Below are 26175 nucleotides of genomic sequence, written 5' to 3'. Positions count from 1 at the left end.
AGGGGGTAACCCTAAGTAGACAAATTCGAGAAAAGAGAGCTGTCCCAGAATCGTAAAGAAAGAAAATCTAGAAAAATACTTTATTGAATGGAACTAAACATACACACAATAATTGACACAGTTACTAGTCAATACTGCCCCAATAATGGATAACTGGGGCAGAAGAAGTGACTGCAACTCGACATACTAAGTGGAGAATATACAAACGAAAAGACGGTGAACATAACATAAATATCTAACTCGAAGCTAATATCTCGAGTTATAGATATTATAGATATTAGCTTCGAGTTAGATATTTATGTTATGTTCACCGTCTTTTCGTTTGTATATTCTCCACTTAGTATGTCGAGTTGCAGTCACTTCTTCTGCCCCAGTTATCCATTATTGGGGCAGTATTGACAAGTAACTGTGTCAATTATTGTGTGTATGTTTAGTTCCATTCAATAAAGTATTTTTCTAGATTTTCTTTCTTTACGATTCTGGGACAGCTCTCTTTCCTCTTTTCTCGAGTATGTGCATACATTCCTCAAAATATCCAGTTTTGCCTGTTTAGTAGGTGGTTGAAAGGCATGTACTAGGCTGCCTGACATATCCTTATATCAACAAGACACCAGTCTTTTTACTTGGGGGTGCAGCATCAATACGGATTATTTTTGTATTTGCTGTCACTTTATCTTACTAATTCCTCCATGAAAGGATAGGCAGCTAATTTTGCAATTGCTGTTCCTCTAGTGAATGAATGAAAGATTGCTAAGTGCCTTTTTATAAGACTACATACTAGTTTGGATTAGGAGTAGGATTTAGGTTTTCTTATTCCTCCTTGACAGCAACTCAAACTCTATATAGTGCTACTGCCCACTTGTTGATGATGACAACTTCCAATGTAGTACCACTGCTCACTCCTACCTACATCTGCATTCACATACTGTCATGCCGCACTAATACAACTTAGCATTCATAATATGACGCTCCACACAAATTCGCACCTATGTTTGTACACTGACACAACACACAAATACACCACTGTATTCACAATTCATTGTAGTAAAGCCTGTGTGCACAGTTGTGCTAACAAACCGCAATGTAATGGCCATCGAGGTCTTTACAAGCCCTCAAGACTAGGGTTAACTCTCACGGATAATCTTTGTATGTTGAAGAGTGTCTTATCATTAAGGTAATTAAGGTTTTACTTTGGTTAGACCTTAGCCATCTGTGGTACACTGCTGCACTAGAGCAGGGCTTGACAATTGTGCCATGAAACCTCAACTGCTTAAGCATTTAAAGTAGAACTTAATAACAGTGGCTGCACAGCTACTTTTACAGCCACCAGCAATGGATTCAAAAAGTAGAGCAGGGCAGTAGTTTAAAATCTATATAAAAGCTGCAGTATTCTGTCCATCATTCACCAGTCTTAACCCATCTCAGGTATCCTACTGGAAGTACTTCAATTCTGCCACAAACAGATTCTACTTAGACATATTTAGAGGGGAGATTGATCACAAATACGTCCCTCCCTCCTCTTTATACCTATCGTGCAGGGTAACGTAAAGAAGGTGCTTATCACAATAAATGTAATAATGTGATTAACTGTTAAAACCAGTGTCATGTGCTGCTACCCTATCCATTCCCAGAGATCATGTAGTAAGAGAAGCTTTTAAGCCTTGGTGATTTCTTGGGACTTGATATTTTGAAATGTGCTCTACAGCATTTCTCTGCTGTTTACTTAGGTCATAATTGGCATTAGTGCAAATTCTTGTAGCAAAGGTGTTTCGGGTTCTTTTTACAGTGTTATAGGTCTGCACTTATATATCAAGGAAGAAGCCTCAGGAACTCACTGTTTAAAAATAAAGCTTATTGGCCTAATTTGTGCACAGCAATGTTTCGACCTCCACTGAGATCTTTGTCAAGCTTGGTCCGATAAACTGCTTTATCTCTGAACACAGTGAGTGCCTGAGGCTTCTTCCTTGATGTATATTATATCTATGGGTTCTGCTGACCCTGGCTCAATTAAGCCACCTGTTGTTCTCTGGATTAGTAATCCCTCCTTTTTTTTTTTTGACTTGTAAAATGTCTACACTTGTAATAATTAGTACTGAAACAAACTAATTCACCAAATTATTGACCATAGTCACTAGCTACAAAAACTGTTGAAACATTAAAGGAACAATATAGTGATGGACTAACTATTTAGGTTGCGGCCCCATCAGATTGGAGATTAAATGTAGCTTTACTTACTTTTTCTCAATCGCTACGCCAATCTTGCTGCGGCTGGCCCTGCCACCATGGCTGATATCATCAATCTTCATGATCTCTGCCAATCCAAAGTTAGGGACAGATGCTTACTATAGCGTTAGGAATACAGTTTTGCATTCCACAAGCTATAGTGTTCCTTTACTGAATCAATGGAACACTATACTGTTAGGGATACAAACATGTATTCCTAACACTATAGTGCTGCAGTAGTTTGTTAGGGTGACTAGCCCCACTCATGTGCAGTAAAAAGATATTTAAACTTACCTTTTCTCCCTTACCGTGGCTGAACCCACCTCCATGGCTGAGATCATCATTCTTTATGATCTCAGACAACCCAATTGTTTACCATAAGCAAGCATTGGGTGGCTAAGGCACATGCACAGCAAAACAACATTCTCTTCCAATCAGCCTCTCCTCATAGGGATGAACTGAATCAATATATATCTCTATGGGAAGCGTTCAGCTTCTCCATGCAGAGCGTGGACAAACTGAATGTAGGTGCACACAGTGTAGGAAGACCCTTTAGTGGCTATCTGAGAGTCTTAACAATAGAGGTGTTACTAGGCAGCAATGTAAACACTGCATTTTCTATGAAAAGGCAGAGTTTACATCACAGAGCCTGCAGGGACAGACTATAGACACAACACTACATTAACCTGTAGTGGTTCTTTAAAAGATTGAAGATAGTGTAACTTCTGGAGGTTTAACAGTGACTGACACAGAAAGTGAAGTGTTATATAATATGTCCTTCAACTTTTCTGAGATTAGACTTTTGTTCTAAAACACCACAGTGTTTTTTTAGCTCATTTTGTGCCATTACAGGGAGAACCTGTAGTCATTTGCATATCAGACTGATCCCACCAAAAAGGTTTGTACGAAATCAAAATGCAGGCCGGACCCTCTGGATGAGAGATACAGCAACTCCAGATGATCGATCCAGTCTATTCATCTGCATGCCGTCTCTAAGAAAATTCTTTAAGAGTTCACCAAGATCAAATGACTTGGACAAAACAGCAAATCTTCAATTTTTCTATGATAAATAATGGTAGGATTGCAGTGGTTTTTTCCCTCGAAAAAACAAAGTTTTAAAAACTGTCCCTTCTTTATTTTCATGAAATCACAGGTAGAGTTTTCACTAGTGCAGAATGCATGATCCTTCATTACGCAGACATACCAGCAGTAGTGCATGTTTTTTTTACTTGTTCCAAGAAACATCAGTGCTTAAAAAAGTATTTTGTTTATTACACAATCCAGAATTTCAGATGTTGAACTTTTGCGAGTCTCACAGATCTAATTTGAAAGCTCCAAAAAATGATGAAGCACCTTCTGCATAGACCAACTCCAATGAGGAGACTGAGACAAATAACTCATCACCAGATTTCAAATCAAATAGGCCGCCATGGTGGATGGAATGCAGTCCATACAATGCATTTGGTTCCCAACACTTGGTGCCAACCCCTTTAAGAAGCAAGATGGGTTTGATATATGATGTTTTCTTATGGATACACTGTACCATCTGGTGATGGCTGTCTGCTGGAGATGTGCCAGATGTCTCCTGAGGAAATCGAAAATAAATTTGGGAATAAATATAGTATTTCCCATCTTGAAGAATTTTTAGGCGACCATTCTTATAACCAATTCCTTGTATATGGGATAATGAATTGCTATTATCCCATGTTTGTATTGGGAAGCGACAGGATGTGGAAGCCAATTTTTCATCACCAGATGTTTCTCGCACTACAAAAAAACAAAAACAAAGAGAAGCAAATACATTTTAAACGTTCCTTTATGATTAAAAAAAAAAGTCAACTTTTTAAATCAGCTTTACACCTGTGAGACCGGACATCCTCACAGGTTTATTTACTAATGTGAGAATTCAAAGTGAATTAAAATCTTTTAGGAAATGTAGCCCATCTGACAACATCGTTGAGTTGGAAAAAAAAATTCAATTTGAATTTCAGTTCTCACTTTAGTGAATGACCTTGTCAGTCCGCTGCTCATGCAGGAGAGATAATTCCAGAAATTAGTCATCTATTCCAAGAGATTATTAAGCAATCAAATACTTCTTAATTATCTGTCAGTTTTCAAGAGTCAGACTGACCTAGACGGGAGCTGGTTTGGAGCATAAGGTGAGCTGATGATTTGGGGTTGTTTCCTCTGGATGGTATTATATCAGCGGGATAAGTGTTGTTCCTCCTGAAATCTACAAATACAGGAAACCATAATAAATATAAATAGACCAGACTTCAGAAACGGATGTGAGCACCCCAACAGTGTTGCAATACCAAACCATAAAAGCCTTGCTCTAATTTTACCAAGAGTTATTCTGAACCCTCTAATTATAGAACTGTAAAGCAGTATCACAAACTATAGCAGTGCAAATGAAGAGCTGTGCCTTAATCATTGTGTATAGAATGTAATGACAGCTTGTATTTCAAGGACATATGTTAAAGAGCAGTAGAGGCATAGGGGCACTTTGATGTGGGAATAATGTTATTTGTAATAGTTTAGAAACATGAAGAATCTTTTTCTGGGAGTGGGGGGAAGCTAAAATAACTGGGGAAAATGTTGATTAACATACTCCAACCACTGCCTATGTATGTGTCAAATTACAATACAAAATATTTAAGTATTCAAGGTCCCTACCCCTCAATGTAGGCTGTTTGGAGAAGCTTTTTGAGTACAACTAGGCATGTCAAAATGGGACAAATGTTAAATACGCCCTTTTTCAGCAGGTTTTGCTCATGCCCAGTGTCCTTTAAGATGAATTTCAAGAGCCTCACAGTGAATTGCCAAAGTGTGAAGGCATGCTATTGGCCTCTCTATTCAGGGGACAAATTGGCTAGTAGTCACAGAGGGTGGTCTTACACTGCCCACAGTAGATAGAAGTAAGAAGCCGGCTTGGGAGTAACACAGAGAGAGCACAGCAGCCCCTGCCATCTTCCTAATGTAAGCGAATAATATAATCTTTTTAAACTATTTCTATATTAGGCCCTGGGGAGTCAGCACAGCTAAACGGACAAGGGCACATGTATGAGTGTGGGGATGGTGCTAGTGATTGGCTGTATGTGTTTAGGGGAGTGGTTATGTGTTTGTAGGAGGGCAGGGATCATCTTACCTCAGTGCCTTTTGGGATTCTGGCCAGCAAACAACTTCCCTCCCACCCACCCTAATTTTATTTATTTTATGTATGTTCTCTCACAGCTGGCGGTGAGCGTGTCCTTGCCAACAGGGTTGGAGAGCAGATGGAATGTCAAGAGATGGCCAAGGTGGGTCTCAACCTCCCTTGCTCTGTAAGGTAAACTTTCAAGTTACCGAATAGGACGTGCCCACCGAGCAAAGAGCCGGCTGGTGGTAGAGCATTTAAGATGATGGGAATTTTGGTTTGGACGAGGGGGGAGGCGAGACACCAGTGGGTAAAGTTTTTTTGCATAGGCACCTGGTTATGTTTGTTGGCAAGGACGGTTATTTAAGTTGGAGGCTGTAGGGCAATAAGTGTTAGTTTATATGTTAATTATGGTATGCATATATATTTATGTGTTTATTTATATTTGAATTAAAAGAAAAGAATAAAGTTTGGATGTGTCCTACAGTTGTAAGTTTTAATAAATGCTGTGGCCTGTTTCATCCAATATTCGTTGTCTGTCGTTATTAGGGGGACAAGTGGGGTAGTCTCTTTAGTTGCACCTCATTCCCCGCTACGTACATAGAAGACTGATCCCACTCAAAAGGACAATACAAGTCCAAAATTCAGGCCAGCTCCCTCTGCATGAGAGATGCGGCAACCCCAGATGATCGTTTCAGCCTTGTTAGGCCTCATCAGTGAGGTATAAGCAATACCCCTCTAGGCACAGTGAGCAAAGAGAGCACAGGAGCTCCTGACCCAGCAAGAGGTCCACCCGGATTACCGTATTACCTTCGGGAAAGCAGAAAAACAAACTAATAATTGACAACTGCCCAACAAGCTTGCCCTTCAATAAGTTTTTTTTAATTTGACCAAAATATTTAGCTCTGATTTGCATGTTTCATTTTGTGTATTATATCTTTAAGCATAAATATATGTTTGTTATTCTTCATCTTAATTCTTCCTTTTCTCATTCCCCCTCCCCCACATTCTAAAATACTTCCTTTTAGCTGGCTCCTGTAATATGTACTAATTTCACAGCTCACTTGCTGCCCTTCACCTACCCTGCAGTGTCCAATATCACCATTGTACATGTCGTCAGGAAGCACAGCAAAGGTGTCTGGGAAGTGTAATTCAGCTAGCAGAAAGCTTATAACTAAACTAAATGCCCAGAAACCCCTGCTATGAGCAGAACTGAGGCTGAGCACAGAGAGCTTTGAAATCTCCTAATAAATATATGTTCCCTGCACAATGTGAAGATAAACAGGCAGTTTGAGAGTGTGTGATCTCTTATTTAGGCTAGGGTATTTGGCATTTATACTCTCTGAAAAGAGTTAAACAGCCAGTTACCATTCTGCACTTGCAGCACTGGGTTACATATATCAAACAGTTAAAATTCTCCAGAATAGAATGAGAAGTTTGTGATTGGCCAAATAATCTCCTGACAGAGGCAAAGCACAAGGCTGATAATGTACTGTGTGGGATTTAGCACAAAATTTGAGAACTTTTATAGCGACTCAAGCACCTTTTTTGATCTTTTATTTTGGATTGATGTTTTTTTTTTCATGTTTTCAGTTCGAACCTGGAGTGCCCCTTTAATTTGCAGTAGAAAAATCCATGTTTCTCAATAAGTCTACTTACAACTACAATGACAAGATCACCACACTTACCAAGCTCATTTTCCCTTTGGATAACACTTCCTGTCACCTGTAGAAAAGAAGATAGCACTTTAACAACAGAATGTTCCTAACCTGGTTTCTCTATTTTTATTTTCTTTCAGCAATAGGATTTGCCGGGGCCACACGGCACTAAGTACAGACAGCCCTTGGTTTCCCCAGGCAGTGATTTTCTAGCAACCTTTAAAGTGAATGGCAAACCATTTGTCTCCTGTTTACTCTCTCTTTTTTGGACAAAAAAGGACCTTCCAACTGCTGGTCCACTCAGAGAGATAGGTAGATAGGTGCAAATCTTCTCTTTTACATTCATTATTTTTGTGAGGAGAAAATAAGTGGAAGTAATGATACATGTTTTGGCCGGATTTAAATGGTTATATGTAGAAGTTGAGTAAAAAACAACATATGATAAAAAAGAAGATATAGACTAGATGTCATGGTTCTTAGTTTCTGGTTTGGGACCAAGTACTAGGCCCCTATACTGTTTCCGTGGGCCCACAGTGGTTAAAGCAGGCATATCATGATCTTCAGGCCCGAAGTAGGCACATATCAGTTACTGTAGCAGCATTGCTTTCCCATGTGTAATAGAGACTTAAGGACCGCATGACGGTCTTTGCCGTCATGCAGTGCAGGCCTTTAACACCACTTGACAGCATTGACCGTCATGCAATAACAGTATTGTAGGTAGTATTAGAGATTGGATTTTGGGTTGAATTAGGGGTAGGAAAAGGGGTTGGAATATGGGTATAATTTGGAATATGGACAAGATTAGGTTAAAAGGATTATGGACAAGATTAGGTTAAAAGGTATATATATATACGTGGGATATCATTGTACTCTAGAACAGTAGTTGAATACAAATATAGGGTGTTTACAGTAGTTGGACACGCATTGTCTGTGTAAATTTCCCCCAAATAAAACGTGTGAAAAACATTAAAAGCATTAAACATTAAAACAGAAAATTAAATATTTTGTCCAAGAATGCTTAAATGAAAAGTGTCAAATGCTCTTAGTAAAATAGCCTGGGGAATTAACGTTCTACAAATATATACTTTTGCATAGCGTTTTTAGATTCTGTGACTACTATAAAAGTTGTAATAGTAGCATGCCAAATTTTAGCTTTAAAACCGTAATTCACGCCTCGCAATATTTGTTTTCTAAATTAAAAATCATTATTGGAGTCCTAGACATACGGGACATTTTAACAATCAGGACAGGTTAGTGAATCTATTTTGAGTTAGCTTTCTTTATTAGCACTTGTTGTGTAGAAATTATGAATTGTTAAATGAAGAAAAAAAAACTAGTTTTAGTTTTTTTAATTTTTAATACATTTTATTCAGATTTGATATTGTGTTGTGTGTCCATTTAGGGTATCACACAAAAGCCCTATTTATTCTTTAATAAATTATGTATATTTTGGGTGCACTTGAACAGAAAGGCAGAAACTGTGCTAGAATGAACGCATTACAAAAGTGCCAAAAAGGCCTTGGTCACAGATATGTTACATCTCAAAATAACTTTGTTTTTTGGGGGTTAAAAACACTGGTGTGATGCCTCCTTTTGGCAGGCATTTCCATGCACTGTTCCCCACCCTCCCACAACAATTAGTTAAATTAAGTGCATAATGAAACTGAATAAGTGAAAAAGAATTTAGGACCAGCCAACAGGAAGTTTAACAACAGTTTTTCCTTGTGTGCTTTGGAATGCGGACAGGATACAGTAACAATAAACCTTGAACAGAAAGTTTCAACAGTACAGGAATCGCCAGGAAGTAGGTTTAATCGTCATATCAGAATAGGAAAGTCCTGTGTGAATTAGTGATGGAAAAATATAGAACTCACCTGGGTCACATAAGATTTGATGCTGCTGATCAATTTCTGGCATGGCTCTTTTATGTTGAACTCATCAAGGTCAAATTCAGCATCAATAGATTCGCCTCCCATTGTGTTAATAATCTGTAGGCAGTGCAGCTCGTTGGACATGCCCTGGGTTTGAACCTATAGTTGGATGGGGCAAACATGGCATTTTGAAATTTTGTTTCCAAATCTTCATTGGCTCTTTTTAGTATGCATGACATTGCATGTATGCTTTCATAACATATATTTAAAGTGTAACTGTCAATCATGAGACTTTTATACAACCATATAGCTAACTTTACTTGTTTTTCAATAAAAATTCTCAGTAGTTTTTTTGTTTTCTTTTATTTACACAGCATGCTTTACTGTCATTAGAAATCTTTCCAGTTGTTTTAGGCTGTCATTCTAACAATGTCTGCTGTATCTCGAATTTCTTTAATAAAGATAAAAAAGTAAAAAGAATACTATTACTTTTTAGGATAAGCAGAAAAAGTTGTTGTGTATGTTAAAGTGACACTATAGTCACCGGAACAACTACAGCTTATTGAATTTGTTCTGGTGAGTAGAATAATTACCTTCAGGCTTTTTGCTGTAAACACTGTCTTTTCAGAGAAAATGCAGTGTTGACATTACAGCCTAGTGATAACTTCACTCACTCTTCAGATCCTTCCTGGGACATGGCTGCCTAAAATGCATCCAAACATTCAGTGTCTCCTCCCTCTGCATGCAGACACTGAACTTTCCTCATAGAGATTCATTGATTCAATTCATCTCTATGAGGAGATGCTGATTGGCCAGGGCTGTGTTTAAATTGTGCTGGCTCTGCCCCTGATCTGCTTCTTTGCCCGTCTCATCCAATCCTATGGGGAAACATTGTGATTGGATCAGGCTACCACTTCTGCTGATGTCAGCAGGCAGTGGGCAGGTCTAAAGGAAACAGGGACAAACTATGCAACTGCAGGCTTGAATTCAAGTAAGATTTTACTATATTTTTAGAGGCATGAGGGGACCAGGGTGGCTAGATGGTGGCTTTAACCCGATAGGGTCAGGAATAAATGTTTGTGTTCTTGACCCTTTAGTGCTTCTTTAATGCATATATAAGGCAGTGTATTTGTGTGGATGCATGTAAAGAGCACTATGGATATTCAGATTTATGGTCTTCATGTGTATCTATATGAAACTGATATATGCTTCAAACAGTGTGTGTTTATATGTGTCTTTGTGTATGTAAGGCTGCATGCATGTGTAGATGTACGTATAATGCACTGTTTTTGTCTATAGATATGGTATGGGTCTGATAATGCATATCACTAAATAATGATATGAAAAGTGTCTTAGAAACATATTTCCGTAGGCCAAAAAAAAGCTGAGTTAGAACAATTATCCAGCTTAGCTGATGTAGAGGCCTTTCCAGCTCTTCTCTTTTGACATAGTTTTTTTCAATTTATTTTTTGACTCTCTCTACAATATACTGATTAGTGAACTTAACCCATCTGAACATTAAAAAAAAAAAAAAAAGCAGAACACCATGTAAGGAAACCAAGTTTAACCAAACCGAGTTCGGTAGTTTCCTCCCGGACAGTCAGAGCCTAAGGTAGCGAGAGTCCGGTTCGGTAGTTACAGGAAACGAAATCCATACGGAATATAACAGCTGCATAAGATAATTCCCTTGTTACAGCATACGAATTCCAAATAACAGTCAGAGTCCAGGTTCAGGATACAAGCAGAACTAACGTTTATTCACACACATGGCTTTTTATGCAGGTCCCCATGCAAGGGGACATCCCACAGGGAGGAGTAACATTTATCCAATCCTGAACAGTAAAAATATAAAACACACCCAATACAAACAGGCAATTCCCTCCCCTAGTCCTGGAGATAATCAGGTCTGATATAGTAACAACCTAATTATCTCCAGGCTGCAAATTCACTATTTTCCCACTTTCTGGAACACCCCTTTATACCTGGGGTATCCCCACAAATCCTATGTCCCCTGATAGCCCCGATCCGGGTGACCAACATATCCAAATTTCACCCGGATCGGTTCAGGGGTTCGCAAAAAGTATGGAAGTCCTTTGTGACCGGTTCACTGTGGGTGGACTGCCCAAAATAGTTCCAGAGGTTCGTGTGGTTTTGCCGGTCACTTTAGAAAAAGGGAAAAATGAATAAAAGTACCGAATGAATTCCCCTGGCTCCTAGCAGCGATTGTTCCCCTCATTCGTGTGCATATTTGTACCGAATAGCGCTCTCCTAGCTAATCGGTATCACTAGTTCCAGCGTTCGTATGATTGAGACCGGTGTTTGGGAAGTCGAGTGTCCGATTTTAGTTCCAGACACTCGACGACCAAGTCCCGCTGCCTTTGTTTGACGAAAAAAAAGATGGCCGCGGTTTTCTCTGCCACGTGGCGTTCGACAGTACGAACGCTGACCGCACACATAGAGGGTGAAAGTGATGCCGGCTTTGAAGTTAAGTGAGCCAGGGGTGGTCTCTGTTCGGCAGTCCCATCTGCCGAATGAAAAATACACAAAAAAGCAGGAACTATGCAAAAAAATACCGAACAATATAGTCATTTCTTCACACTGCTCCCCTATAAGTCCATAAGTCGGCATACCCGCCTAGACCCTGTCGGGTTGGCTTGGGGATGTCCGAGAAAAGTAGAGGTTTAGGAGTCCAGTTCGGTCTGGCGTGACAGGCCATCCGCATTACCATTTTGTTTGCCGGGCCGGTACTGCATAGTAAAATTATAAGGTTGAAGCGCTAGGCTCCACCGCAATAGCCTGGGATTGTCTCCAGCTACCCGGTTAAGCCATACCAGGGGGTTGTGGTCAGTCATAAGGGTAAATGCCCGCCCATACAAATAGGGCTGTAGCTTCTTGAGTGCCCACACGAGGGCCAAGCATTCTTTTTCTACGGTGGCATAGCTGACTTCTCGGGGTAACAGTTTACGACTGAGGTATGCCACCGGGTGCTCCATGCCGTCTGTTCCCACTTGGCTTAGCACGGCTCCCAGTCCGAACATGGAGGCATCTGTGTGTACAAGAAATTGTTTAGTGTAGTCGGGTGCTGCCAACACAGGAGCCTCACTCAATGCCGCTTTAAGCTTCTGGAAAGCATCCGTGCACTCTGGGGTCCAGGAAACCTGATTGGGAAGGGCCTTCTTGGTAAGGTCGGTGAGGGGTTTGGCCAGGGCGCTGTACTCTGGGACAAACTTTCTATAATAACCGGCCGTCCCTAAGAAGGCTAGTACCTGGGTTTTGGTCCGAGGTTGGGGCCAGTTCGCTATGCCCTCTACCTTAGCTGGTTCTGGACGCTGTCTACCGGAGCCCACCCGGTGGCCGAGATACTGCACCTCGGCTAGTCCTACGTGACATTTGTCGGGTTTTAACGTGAGCCCTGCGAGGTGAATTCGTTTGAGTACCCTGGACACATGACCCAGATGGTCTCCCCATGTGCGGCTGTAGACGGCAATATCATCTAGATACGCGCATGCGAAGTCCTGAAACCCCTCCAGGAGCCTATCGGCCATCCTCTGAAACGTAGCCGGGGCATTCTTCATCCCAAAGGGCATAACCTTGAATTGGTATAGCCCGAAAGGGGTGATGAATGCCGACTTGGGGATGGCCGCAGGCTCCAAGGGGATCTGCCAATAACCTTTGCACAGGTCCAGGGTAGTCAAGTAGTTCCCCCCCGCCATACGGTCTAAGAGCTCATCTACTCTGGGCATGGGGTAGGCGTCTGTTATGGTACGATCGTTAAGCCTCCGATAGTCTACACAGAAGCGCGTAGTGCCGTCGCGCTTTGGTACTAGTACTACCGGGGAGGCCCAAGGACTTTGCGAGGGTTCTATTACCCCTAACTGTAACATATCCCTTAACTCAGTGAGCATACCCTCACGCACTGCTTCCGGGATTCGATATGGTTGTTGCCGCAGTGGCGTCTCTCCCTGGGTTTCCACGCGGTGTACCGCAGCGGAGGTATAGCCGGGGGTGGCTGAAAACATCTCTCGGTATCTCTGCAGCAGTTGCGTGGCCTCACCCTTCTCTAGGGGGTTTAAATTTTGACCCAAGCTTACTTGGTCAATAGTACAGGGGGCGGTGTCTAGTAAATCTGGGAGGGGTAGTCCCTCACTATCTTCCGTGGCGGGGGCACACACGGCGCCCACATCTTCTGTTCTCTCAAAATATGGTTTGAGCATATTCACATGGAAGGCTTTGGTCAGCCTTTCATCTGAGCATTTGCTCACGATGTAGGTAGTCTCGCTAACCCGTTCTATTACCTTGAATGGTCCCTGCCAGGCTGCTTGCAGCTTATCCTTTTTAACTGGTCTCAAAGCCAATACCTTCTGCCCTAATTCCAGCACTCTATCTTGGGCTCCCCTATCGTACCATTTCCTCTGGTCCTCCTGGGCCGTCTGCAGGTTCTCCCGAACCGATGCTGTGAGCGCCCGCAGACGGTCCCGGAACTCCAGGACATACTGGACGATAGGGACTCCCCCCTCATCTGTATTGCCCTCCCAGTGTTCCCGTACGAGCTCCAGTGGGCCCCGAACTTTTCTCCCGTACAGGAGTTCGAAGGGGGAAAACCCAGTGGAGGCCTGGGGCACCTCACGGTAGGCAAACAGAAGGTGGGGAAGGAACTTTTCCCAATTCTTGTGGGACTCCGTAAAGGTTTTAAGCATCTGTTTTAGAGTGCCATTGAAACGTTCACAGAGCCCGTTAGTCTGGGGATGGTACGGGGCGCTGAACAGGGGTTTCACTCCACAGCTCTGCCACAATTGTTGTGTCAGGGTAGCCGTGAACTGAGTTCCCCGATCGGAAAGGATCTCCTGTGGGAAACCTACTCGGGTGAATATTTGAATAAGGGCCTCTGCCACGGTTTCTGCCTCTATATTGGGGAGGGCGACTGCCTCCGGGTATCTAGTGGCGTAGTCGACCACGGTTAGTATGAACTTTTTGCCCGACTGGCTGGGTCGGCTGAGGGGTCCTATTAAATCTACCGCTACTCGGTGAAAGGGCTGTTCTATAATGGGCAATGGGTGAAGTTTGGCCTTCCGAAGGTCTCCCCTTTTCCCTACCCTTTGGCAGACGTCGCACGTCCTGCAATAATACTTGAGGTCCTGGGTGACCCTGTGCCAGAAGAATGTTTGGGTTAACCTGTCCCTTGTCTTTTTAACCCCTAAATGTCCTGCTAGGGGAATGTCATGACTGAGCTTTAACAACTCAGCCCGGAATTTACGGGGTACAATTAACTGTCTTTTGATGACCTGGGTGGTCCCCTGTCCCACCCCCTCGGTCACTCTATACAGCAATCCCTTATACCACTCAAACTTTTCGTGCGGGTTGTTCCCTGGGGTAACGGTCGCTGCCTTCCTATAACCCTCTAATGTGGGGTCGGTACGCTGTTCTTGTTCAAACCCCTGGGGGGTATCCCAGAAGGGACAGGGAGGATCGGGTAAGGGGGGTATTTCGACTCTTACCTGGTTTTCCTCAGAGTGCAGCGGAGCTTCCAGTCTGGCTTGAGCTCGGGTGGTAACCGGGTATGCCTCGGCAGGGGGGTCTCGGGCTAGTTGGGAGGTTAAGCATCCCACATCATTTCCCAACAAAACCTCGGCGGGTAGTTCTTGCATAATCCTAACCTCCAGCTGTTTGGACCCAGAACCCCAATCAACAAGGATATTGGCGGTGGGCAGTTTGTGGATAGCGCCCCCAGCCACCCTCACAGCGACTGTGCGTCCGGTGCGAGCTTGCGCTCTGATCGTGTGAGGTTGCACCACAGTCAAAGTAGCCCCAGAGTCTCTCAGAGCCCGGGCCCCCACGCCATCTACGGTAATCCATTGGCGGTGGTGGTCCCGGTTGTCACCCCCAGCTTGCACTGGGTTGACCTCGTGTAACACACTCCACTGTTCTTCTTGGTTAGGGACACTGGTTGTGCTTTCTTGCTGCACACAATGAGCAGCTGCCTTGGGTTGTTGTGGGGGTTGCCTTTCCCAGCTTCCCCGGTTTAAGCGAGGGCACTGATTCTTATAATGTCCTGGTTGCTTGCAATAATGGCACACTGCAGGGGGTCGAGGTGTGTTTGCTGGGTTCGGTGAGGGGTTACTCATGGAGGGTCTAGGAGGAGTAGGGGTTATTGGAGCCGTGTAGTGAGGCTTAAAAGGTGGTCTGCTCACCCCTTGCTCCTTCCTCCTGTTATCCTGGTACTCATCCGCTAGCCTGGCGGCTTCCTCCACAGTTTTTGGTTTTCTATCTTTAACCCAGTCTTTTATGTCCTCTGCAGAGTGATTAAAAAACTGCTCCAGTAACATCAGTTGCAAAGCATCCTCCAGGGTGGTTGCTTGGCAGCCCTTCATCCAATTGCGGGCCGCCCGTTGTAGCCGAAACGCCCATTCCGTATGGGAATCTCTCCCAGTCTTCCTCAGATCTCTAAACTTTTTCCGGTATGCCTCCGGAGTTACAGCATATCTGGCCAACAAAATGTCTTTTATTTTTTCATAATTATGTATGTCCCCCTCAGGTACTGCTCGCAGCGCCTCGGCTGCTCTACCTGACAATTTACTGCTAATGACTGCAGCCCATTTCGTGGAGTCTAATCCCTCCAGTGCACATTGGCGTTCAAAGTCTTGCAAGTAACTGTCAATTTCCATCTCATTGTCATTAAAAGATTTAAAGGCTGCATAATTTACCTTCTTTGGTATTTCCCCAGTACTTCCCGGGGAGTGTAGTAAATCTCCCTGTGACGGTCTGTCCCGGTCCTCTCGCTCTTTTTGCGATTGTCTGGCTTGTGCCATGACCTGCAGAACCGCCTCTGTAGTTGGGTTGGGTCCCAACAGACTGAGCATCCATCGGATGTCCTTTTGCATCACGTTTTCTTCCTCTTGATCCATTTCTGTATTGCTGGTATTATCGCTCTGTATTAATTCTGCAATTAACGTGGCTTTTGTCTTGTTACTTGCCACTCTGCCTCGAGCTTCCAGTAAATCCTTTAGTGTGGTTCTTTTAAGTAGCTGGTACTGCTGAGCCATTCATTCCCTTGCTTGGTTTGCAATGTCCATTCGGGATTCGAATCCCTCCGCTTGCCACCAGTTGTAAGGAAACCAAGTTTAACCAAACCGAGTTCGGTAGTTTCCTCCCGGACAGTCAGAGCCTAAGGTAGCGAGAGTCCGGTTCGGTAGTTACAGGAAACGAAATCCATACGGAATATAACAGCTGCATAAGATAATTCCCTTGTTACAGCATACGAATTCCAAATAACAGTCAGAGTCCAGGTTCAGGATACAAGCAGAACTAACGTTTATTCACACACATGGCTTTTTATGCAGGTCCCCATGCAAGGGGACATCCCACAGGGAGGAGTAACATTTATCCAATCCCGAACAGTAAAAATATAAAACACACCCAATACAAACAGGCAATTCCCTCCCCTAGTCCTGGAGATAATCAGGTCTGATATAGTAACAACCTAATTATCTCCAGGCTGCAAATTCACTATTTTCCCCACTTTCTGGAACACCCCTTTATACCTGGGGTATCCCCACAAATCCTATGTCCCCTGATAGCCCCGATCCGGGTGACCAACATATCCAAATTTCACCCGGATCGGTTCAGGGGTTCGCAAAAAGTATGGAAGTCCTTTGTGACCGGTTCACTGTGGGTGGACTGCCCAAAATAGTTCCAGAGGTTCGTGTGGTTTTGCCGGTCACTTTAGAAAAAGGGGAAAATGAATAAAAGTACCGAATGAATTCCCCTGGCTCCTAGCAGCGATTGTTCCCCTCATTCGTGTGCATATTTGTACCGAATAGCGCTCTCCTAGCTAATCGGTATCACTAGTTCCAGCGTTCGTATGATTGAGACCGGTGTTTGGGAAGTCGAGTGTCCGATTTTAGTTCCAGACACTCGACGACCAAGTCCCGCTGCCTTTGTTTGACGAAAAAAAAGATGGCCGCGGTTTTCTCTGCCACGTGGCGTTCGACAGTACGAACGCTGACCGCACACATAGAGGGTTAAAGTGATGCCGGCTTTGAAGTTAAGTGAGCCAGGGGTGGTCTCTGTTCGGCAGTCCCATCTGCCGAATGAAAAATACACAAAAAAGCAGGAACTATGCAAAAAAATACCGAACAATATAGTCATTTCTTCACACACCAGTCACGAAACACTGATAAAAAATAGACACTGGAGAGAATGAGACAAAATGAGCAAAGAAACCGTTACCATGCAGACTGCAGGGGGAAATAGAATGTTGAGAGATGAGGAATAAAAGCTAATGATGGAGAGACCTGTCGCTATGCTTTGAGTTTGGCTACTCTGGCCTTAAATGTGAAATTCACTTTGAATTCTCACTCCAGTGACTAACCCAGTTGGTGTTTGACTTCTCTTTTTTTCTGCCGTACATACAGCCTTCTTCCTATCTCTCACTTAATGTGCAGCTGGTGAAACGATAGTCCATTGCCTCTGATAACTAAGAGGAAACCCCAGGAGGGACTGTACCCCTATTAAATTTGGAATGTGCAATAGGTAAATGGGTATACTGTAGTGGAAGTCCCTATTTACTGACACCTCGAGAGGTGGTATGAAAATTAATAAGTGGGTAGCTATACGTCTACCTGCTTATCTCTCATCATGTCCCATGGGAAACTTCCTTGCACACTCCATAGAATAATACACACTTTTCAGGAACTGTTATGCCCTGTACCTTAGGGGCAGTTAAAGAAACACTTTCGTCACCCAGGCCACTTCATCTCAACAAAGTGGTCTGGATGCAGTGTCCCTGTCCCCTTAACCCTGCAATGTAATACACTGCAGTTTTTGAGATTCTGCAATTTAGCATTGCATGGTTGATATCTGCTCTAGTGTCTGTCATACTGACAGCCAATAGACACGCTTCCATGGCACTGACAGAGTAAAAGTCTGTCACGTGATACGGAAGTCCCATAGGAAATCAGTGATTCAATGCTTTCTTATGGGAAAGTGTGAATGCGCGCGTGCACATTAGGTCCCCTGATTGGACATCGCAGAGGAGACCCAGCCCGCACCATGATGTTGCTGGGGAGGAGAGCTGAGCATCGCTGAGGGAGCCTTGGCACTGTAAGAAGGTTAGTAAATCTTTATTATTTAGCTTTATTTTGCACCCCTGGATGACCTGCCTACCAGTAGGCATGGGAAGCCTATATCATAAGGAATATAGATTTGCATTCCTAATGCTATAGTGTTATTTTAACATTATAAGTGGTAAAGGGACTGTGCATTGCTTGTCATTTCTTGTTTTGTTTTGTCATAAAATTAACCATTTGATGATCACTTGCTACAAATTGGTGTTTAAATCCACAATCTTCTTGATTGATCATCCTTTTTTTAACTGTCTTTTCCCTCCATATGCTCCCTTCCTCTTTCTTAAAACTGTCTACAGTTATCATCAAATTCCTGTAATTTTGTTGACAATACAAGCACATAGTAAGAAATAAAGGAACATGGAACGGAGACAGTCAAATCTCCAACTCAGCTATAGTTACAGCTTGACATTTAGCCAGAATTTAGCAGTTTGGTTTTCATTTCACATAAAGCATTGTTTAAAGGGATACTAAAGTGCCAGAAATACAAAGCTGTAGTCCTGGAACAATCGCTCTCCCTGCATCCCTCCTCCCTCGCTATTTACATACCTGATCCCAGTGTCCCTCGGCGCTGGGCCAACACACCGCCCCCTCCGACATCCCACAATGAGCATGCATAGCAAATGCCGCACGCGCATTAGACCTCCCCATAGGAAAGTATTAAATCAACGCTTTCCTATGGGGAAAAATCTGACGCTGGGTGTCCCCATGCAGAGGTGCTTACAGTGTCCCTTTTAATGTATAAAACCCATTTAATTTGTTTGAGAGGTTGCGTGTCTACCCTTGGCTTCCTTCTGCATTTTGTCTGAATCATAATTTGAAATGATTCCAAATGGATTTAAATTTCTACATGTCCTGGTATGCATTTTCTCAAATCTCCCACACCCTTATCCAGATGTATTCCCCTGAATCATACAATTAATTACGATCAGATATTTCTCAGCAACTTGCTATGGACAATGTAGCCATAAGTAGGTCACTAGGACAATGTGACATCCTATATATTTTAGACTGGCATTTCTGATGTTTGACATACACATGCTTTAAATACCAGGATATTTAAGTACACTTAATTAATTAAAGGGTTGCCAGATTATGCATTTATTACCAGACAAACTCTATATGCAATCGGGCAGCCAATGAAAGGTGCTATCCAACATTACATGACATTTTGATGCTGGCTGAAGGAAGTCTTTGACGTAAAGGGACACTATAGACACCAGAACAAGTACAGCTTACAGTAGTTGTCCTGGTGAGTATAATCATTCCCTGCTGTTTATAGGATGTCCCTGCAGGCTTATCACTGTAAACACTGCCTTTTTAGAGAAAATGCAGTGTTTACATTGCTGGCTAGTTGCAACTCTAGTGGCAACCACACAGACATTGTGCAATACCTACATTCAGTGTCCCCACGCTCTGCATGGAGACACTGAACATTGCCAATATAGATGCACTGATTTAATGCATCTCTATGAGACAATGCTGATTGTCGCAGTGCAGCCATTTGCCATAGCCTCCCAATGCTTTCTTATGGAAAATCATTGGATTGGCTGAGATCATAAAAAATAATGCTCTCAGCCATGGAGGTGTTACCAGGCAGGGCTACCCATGGCGAAATCAGTACGGCATGGGAGAAAAGGTGAGTAAAATTAACTTTCATTTCAGGAGAGATAGGGACCAGGGACCTAATGCTGCATTCCAGCACCATAGTGACAGGAATACGTGTTTGTAGTACTGACACTATAGTATTCCTTTAAGCTGTATTGGTTCTGGTGGCTCTAGTGTCCCTTTAACCCTTTAAGACCGGAGGGCGTACTATTACGCCCTATTTTAAGCGGCTCTAAACGCCGCCGGGCGTAATAGTACGCCCTCCGTTTTTTTCTTACTTACCCGGTCGCCGGCGATCCCACACCGGCGATCGCGGTTGGGGGGACTCCCAGGGAGTCCCCCGCGGCACGTCCTTCCTCCTGGGGGCCCCCCGGCCATGTGAGAGTGAGGTCCTTGCGAGGACCTCACAATCACATGGCTGGGTTAGCTGGCTCAGGCATTGCCAGCAGAGGGACTAACTGTAATGACAGTTAGTCCCCCTGCTGGCTGAATTCAAATAAAATATAATTAAAATAAGTGTAAATATATATATATATATATATATATATATATATATGATCTAAGTATATATATATATATATATATATATATATATATATATATATATATATATATATATATATATATATATATATATACACACATATACACACACACACACACACACACACACATACACTGTCTAGGTGTATTTTACTATTAATATATATATAATTATATATATATATTAATATAAAATTACACGTAGACTGATACTGATTATATATATATAATTATTGTTATATATATATATATTTATATATAATATAAAAAAATATGTAAATACGTTAAAAAATAAAATTACAAAAATAATTAAAATTAAATAATTAAAAAATATATAGATGTGTGTTATTTCGTTCTAACTGTATTGTGATATTAATATATATATATTTATATCAAAATACACGTAGAACTAAATAATATATATATCTATATACATAAATATATACGTATATATCTATTAAAAAAAAATTATATATATATATATATATATATATACATATATATACACATACGTATATATATATATACACATTATATTAAGTTTACACATATATTTATGTAATATTGTTACATAATTAGGTATCTTAATTAATTACAATTAGCGGGACCTGCCTGACAACTCATGCCGAAAGAATAGGGAATTTAATTTGCTAGCACTATATTGAACCGTATAACTTTCCAAGACACCATAAAACCTGTACATGGGGGGTACTGTTTTACTCTGGAGACTTCGCTGAACACAAATATTAGTGTTTCAAAACAGTAAAATGTATTACAACGATGATATCGCCAGTAAAAGTGAAGTTTTTTGCATTTTTCACGCACAAACCGCACTTACACGGACGATATTATTGCTGTGATACTTGTTACTGTCTTGAAACACAAATATTTGTGTTCAGCGAAGTCTCACGAATACAACAGTACCCCCCATGTACAGGTTTTATGGTGTTTTCAAAAGTTACAGCGTCAAATATAAGGCTTGTGTTTCATTTTTTTCACATTAAAATTCGCCGGATTGCTTACGTTGCCTTTGTGACCCTATGGTAGCCCAAGAATGAAAATTACCCCTATGATGGCATACCATTTGCAATAGTAGACAGCCCAAGGTATTGCAAATGGAGTATGTCCAGTCTTTTTTAGTAGCCACTTAGTCACAAACACTGGCCAAAATTGGCGTTTTTTGCATTTTTCACACACAAACACATACTAACGCTAACTTTGGCCAGTGTTTGTGACCAAATGGCTACGAAAAAAGGCTGGACATACCCCATTTGCAATACATTGGGTTGTCTACTATTGCAAATGGTATGCCATTATGGGTGTAAATTTAATTCCTGGGCTACTATACAGTCTCAAAGGCAACGTAACCAATCTGGCGAATTTCAATTTAAAATGTAACGTGCTATATTTGACCCTGTAACTTCCCAAAACACCATAAAACCTGTACATAGGAAGTACTGTTTTACACGTGAGACTTTGCTGAATACAAATACCGTATTTATTGGCGTATAACACGCACTTTTTCTCCCTGAAAATAGGGGGCAAATGATGTGTGCGTGTTATACGCCGATATACATATTTTTCGCCCCATAAGACGCACTTTTTTTCCCCTCAAAAGTGAGGGGAAATGTCTGTGCGTCTTATGTAGTGAATGTGAAGGTTTACTTACCTGTCTTGTGGCGTGGACCGGTGTTCAGCGCGCACCGCGGTACTGGAACTTAAATTTCAGGTTCCGGTTTCCGGCGGGACTGAAAGGAAGTGCGCACTCAGTGTGCACACTTCCTTTCAGTCCCGCCGGAAACCGGAACCTGAAATTTAAGTTCCTGTACCACGGTGCGCGCTGTGAAGCCGGCCCACGCTTCAAGACAGGTAAGTAATTATGGGACAAGGGGAGGGAAAGTGCACTATGGGACAAGGGGAGGGGGGACACTATGGGAGGGGGGAGAACACTATGGGATGAGGGGGGGAACACTATGGGAGGGGGTGGAAAATACTATGGAAAGGGGGGGAAACACTATGGGATGAGGGGGGGGAACACTATGGGAGGGGGGGAAATTTCCTTCTTAAAATGAGGTGCGTGTTATACGCCGGGGCGTGTTATACGGCGATAAATACGGTATGTGTATTTTATTGCAGTAAAAGCAAGCAGTATTATGACATTGACAGTTAAAATGTCATGTAGAACCCATTTTTCAATATTAAATTATGTTTCATAGCTAAATATTTGATATTAAATGAAAGCCCTGTTTCCCCTGAATAAAATGATATATAATAAGGGGGGTGCATTTAATATGAAAGAGGTGAATTATGGTTGCACAGACATATAGCGCAAATGCCAGGTTTTGTTCTGTTCACAACGTGTACATTTGGCTCAGTCCTTAAGGGGTTAAGAAAGAATATTTCCAGTCTGGTGTGCCTCTTTAATATAAATTATTGCCAATTCAACAGTCCTATTGAGTGCACCTGCAGAGCAAGGATGAGAATGGGAAGGAATCACTACAACAGTATTTCTCAGAGAAATATTTGTGTTTCTCTTTTTCATGTAAAAATCTAATACGGCTAACAAAATCTTTCATAGGACTGCATCCAAAAGAAAGTTTCAGTTCTATCTAAACTCATCTGAAATGAAAGACTTGAAGGAAAAACAAAACTGGTCAAAGGTTGAACTTAATAGCAAGCTTGCAAAGTGCTGTAACTTCCTTGTAGAATAAGAAATTCGAAGCAAGAGTAGATAAAAGGCGTCTAAAGGAATTATTCATTACGCTGAGAATTAAGACTGAAATTAAAAAGAAATTGTAACTTGTGGCCAAAATTGCCAAGCTGGGAAACAGCTGACTTAGAGAATTTTTCCAAATTGGCTATTTTCGGCCTAAAATAAAAAACTTTTGTTGTTGATTCACCACATTTCCTGGTTTAGTCCAATGTTGTGAGGTATGAAACAAGGCAACTAGAACAATGCAAGGCAGGGTTGTGACTGTGTTATTAGTTGCGTCAAAAGGCAGAAAAAAATGTCCATGTCAGCCTGGTTTGACCAAACACCTCTAAGGGCAGCACATGTGCCTTGTAGGGATTTGCTTATTGGTTCCACAAGATTGGGAGACACCAGAGAGCAAACCTGGAATGACAGGAGAAGATCCTGAATTCAGGAACCCAAGACTGTTAGGAAGTATGGCTTTAGTGAATAACCCCAATAAATCATCCTGTGTATTCATATATGGAACTGTCAGGGATTCTCTACGATGTATTCACTTAACCCCTTAAGGACCAAATTTCTGGAATAAAAGGGAATCATGACATGTCACACATGTCATGGGTCCTTAAGGGGTTAATATTTGAAATTGTGCTGTATTGAAAGCAAACTGAAGCAAAAAAGTTGAGATGGAAGACATTTCCTACTACTAGTCATTTGCTGTTTTGTCCTAAATGTATCAAAATACAAGTTGGTAATCAACAAAATACAGGGTTGGTTACTTCATGTAAATATTCTCAGGATCCTTATAGGGGTTCTGGAATTATCTTTATAAACCATGAGACCAAATGTCAAGGGGGTCTGTAAATGTCTACAGAGCCCCAAGATGGCATTATTTTCCCATAAAACGTGCTTTACCATTATGCCTGTTTTACATAATTACACTATATTTTAGGTTAGGGCTAATGTCAATGAATACTTGTGCAGGGGTTCATGGTTTGTGTTAGTGCACTGTAGGGGTTAATGTCTAGTGATTAGTGTAGTGTTAGGGTAATGTAGAGTTTTGTATGCAGTGCAGTTTAGTGTGTTAGTGAGTATTGTTAGGGTAATGTAGAGTTTTGTATGCAGTGCAGTTTAGTGTGTTAGTGAGTAGTGTTAGGGTAATGTAGAGTTTTGTCTGTAGTGCAGTTTAGTGTGTTATTGAGTAGTAGAGTTTTGGATGCAGTGCAGTTTAGTGTATTATTGAGTAGTGTTAGGGTAAAGTAGAGTTTTGTATGCAGTGCAGTTTAGTGTGTTATTGAGTAGTGTTAGGGTAATGTAGAGTTTTATATGCAGTATCTGGAGTGTAACTCCCACTAATCTTGGACTGTCTGGGACATACATGCCCTGGTTCTAACCAAGATTAGGGTCTTTATACTGCAAAGAGATGATGCATACATTATTGCATGTTATTTACGGAGGATAATTGCATGGATGATGTTACCATCCACACAGTACATAAACTAAAATAACAGCAGTTTATGCAATATGTATATATATTACAGGAGCTACATATTATCTCATTAGAGTAAATATAACAGGTGGAATATGCATTAAACATCTCTACTTCATTGACATTATTATTATGTTTCATTATTTTATACAACATACACATGAGAGATATCTCATTACAGCAGCAGTTCCCAGTTCAGTCACAGCCAGGGTTAAACATATACCACCAGAGTGTCTGTGGGTTCTGGTTATAGAACAGCTGGACGGACACGAAGTGCATGGATTGCCCTCCAATCTCACTCCATATGGGTAAACCCTCACCTTAGAGATGGCCGCGGTGAAATGGATAAACAAAGCAATGTCACTAACTATCACCAGGAGAATGGCAATTCCAACTGTCACCGACATCCACAGTGTGCTGCACTCTCTTCTTAGGAGATACTTTGTCTTCTTTTCTGTTATTTCCACGACACTCTCTTTCTCTGGTTTGAGCATGGTGGCAGTGGAGTCGGTGCTGTCTGTCCGATAGTATTCCTGGGTGCCCATGATGTGGGAGTCACAAGTTAACACTGTAACCCCTATGTCTCCCTTAAATAAACTACTCAGTTCTCCTGGACCCCAAGTGATTATCCCTCTCCTTTCTTCCAACTCACTATTTTTACATTCCAGTATTTATCATGTTTTTCTATTTCCTCCTTTCTCCCATTATTGTTTTCAAGCAATCTATTATTTAAACTTTTTTTCCGGCATATTCTTTTCCTTACCTGCCCTTTCCCTCACTTAAGATTACTTACCCCACTCTAATCATCCTGTACCCCCTTCCCTGTTCTCTCTCCCCCCTCCCTCTCCCTTACACAGCTGCACTCTGAATAGAAACGCACCAGTCTGAAAAATGAAAACAGATTTCTATGGGAGGGACTCAGTCTTTTCCTGAACAGAAGTTTTACAATTGCACAAGACAGACCGGGCGTGGAAGTCCAAGGTCTGAAATAACTGCATATTGGAACCACATGGGGCAAATTCACAGAAGTGTTTTTCCTTGTGCAAGAAATGAAAATAAAGACAGAACCATAGGATTCTTTCAATTGTGATAGGGTTCCTTCTGCTTATATGGCGATATATTGGACATTACAGGGACAGGATGGGAATGGAACGTTTGCTTTGGAATTATACCTCTGAGACAGAATTCTGTATCTGGAGCTAAAATTGGTGCAAAATTTCTTGAAGCTAGCAACCATTTTTCTTTATTTTTTCAATAACACGTAATAGAATTTGTCACACTGCACACTACATTTAATATTATTTGAATACAGTGTTTAATTTGGAGGCAAATTTCTATTTAGTTTTATTCATAGTCTTTTGATTAAAAAGCCATTTTGGTGTTAGTCATCTGAATTGCTTTAGCTTTAGTCTAGTTTTAGTCGACTAAATCTCTAGTAGATTTTAGTCAGCACGACTAAAATCTAATAGGTTTAGTTAAAGCCTCTATCTGTCTCTTTTGCCCCTTCCCCAGTGTGTGTTTCTTTGTGTCCTCTCCGTGTCTCTCTCTCAAGCCCTGGCCTGTCTCTTTTGTCCCTTCCTCAGCCTCTTTGTGCAGTGTAATTTTGGCGGCAAATTTCAATTTAGTTTTAGTCATAGTCTTTTGACTAAAAAGCCATTTTAGTTTTAGTCGTACTTTAGTCATCTTAATTTTTTTTTTTTAGTTTTAGTCTAGTTTTAGACGACTAAATCTCAAAAACTTTAGTAGACTAAAATTGTTAGTCAATAAAATTAACACTGCTTGAATACAATTCCCAGATTTTACTAGTAACATGACGTAAAGTCATGATTTTAT

At 41.6% G+C, this 26175-nt stretch overlaps 1 protein-coding gene across 1 annotated transcript; it reads right to left on the bottom strand.

Moving 5' to 3' along the window:
- Positions 1–515: 515 nt before the first annotated feature.
- LOC134573668 (tumor necrosis factor ligand superfamily member 10-like) lies at positions 516–25185 on the bottom strand. Its single transcript, XM_063433450.1, has 5 exons — positions 24663–25185; positions 8892–9047; positions 7048–7084; positions 4355–4456; positions 516–3990 (listed from the first exon to the last, which is right to left on the bottom strand). Exons 1-5 carry the CDS (start codon positions 24885–24887, stop codon positions 3536–3538), a joined length of 975 nt encoding a protein of 324 aa, XP_063289520.1. The 5' UTR covers positions 24888–25185; the 3' UTR covers positions 516–3535.
- Between the last annotated feature and the right edge of the window lie 990 nt (positions 25186–26175).

Source organism: Pelobates fuscus, chromosome 9 (assembly GCF_036172605.1).
Source record: "Pelobates fuscus isolate aPelFus1 chromosome 9, aPelFus1.pri, whole genome shotgun sequence".
NCBI lineage: Eukaryota > Metazoa > Chordata > Amphibia > Anura > Pelobatidae > Pelobates > Pelobates fuscus.
This window is presented reverse-complemented; position numbering and strand designations above follow the sequence as displayed.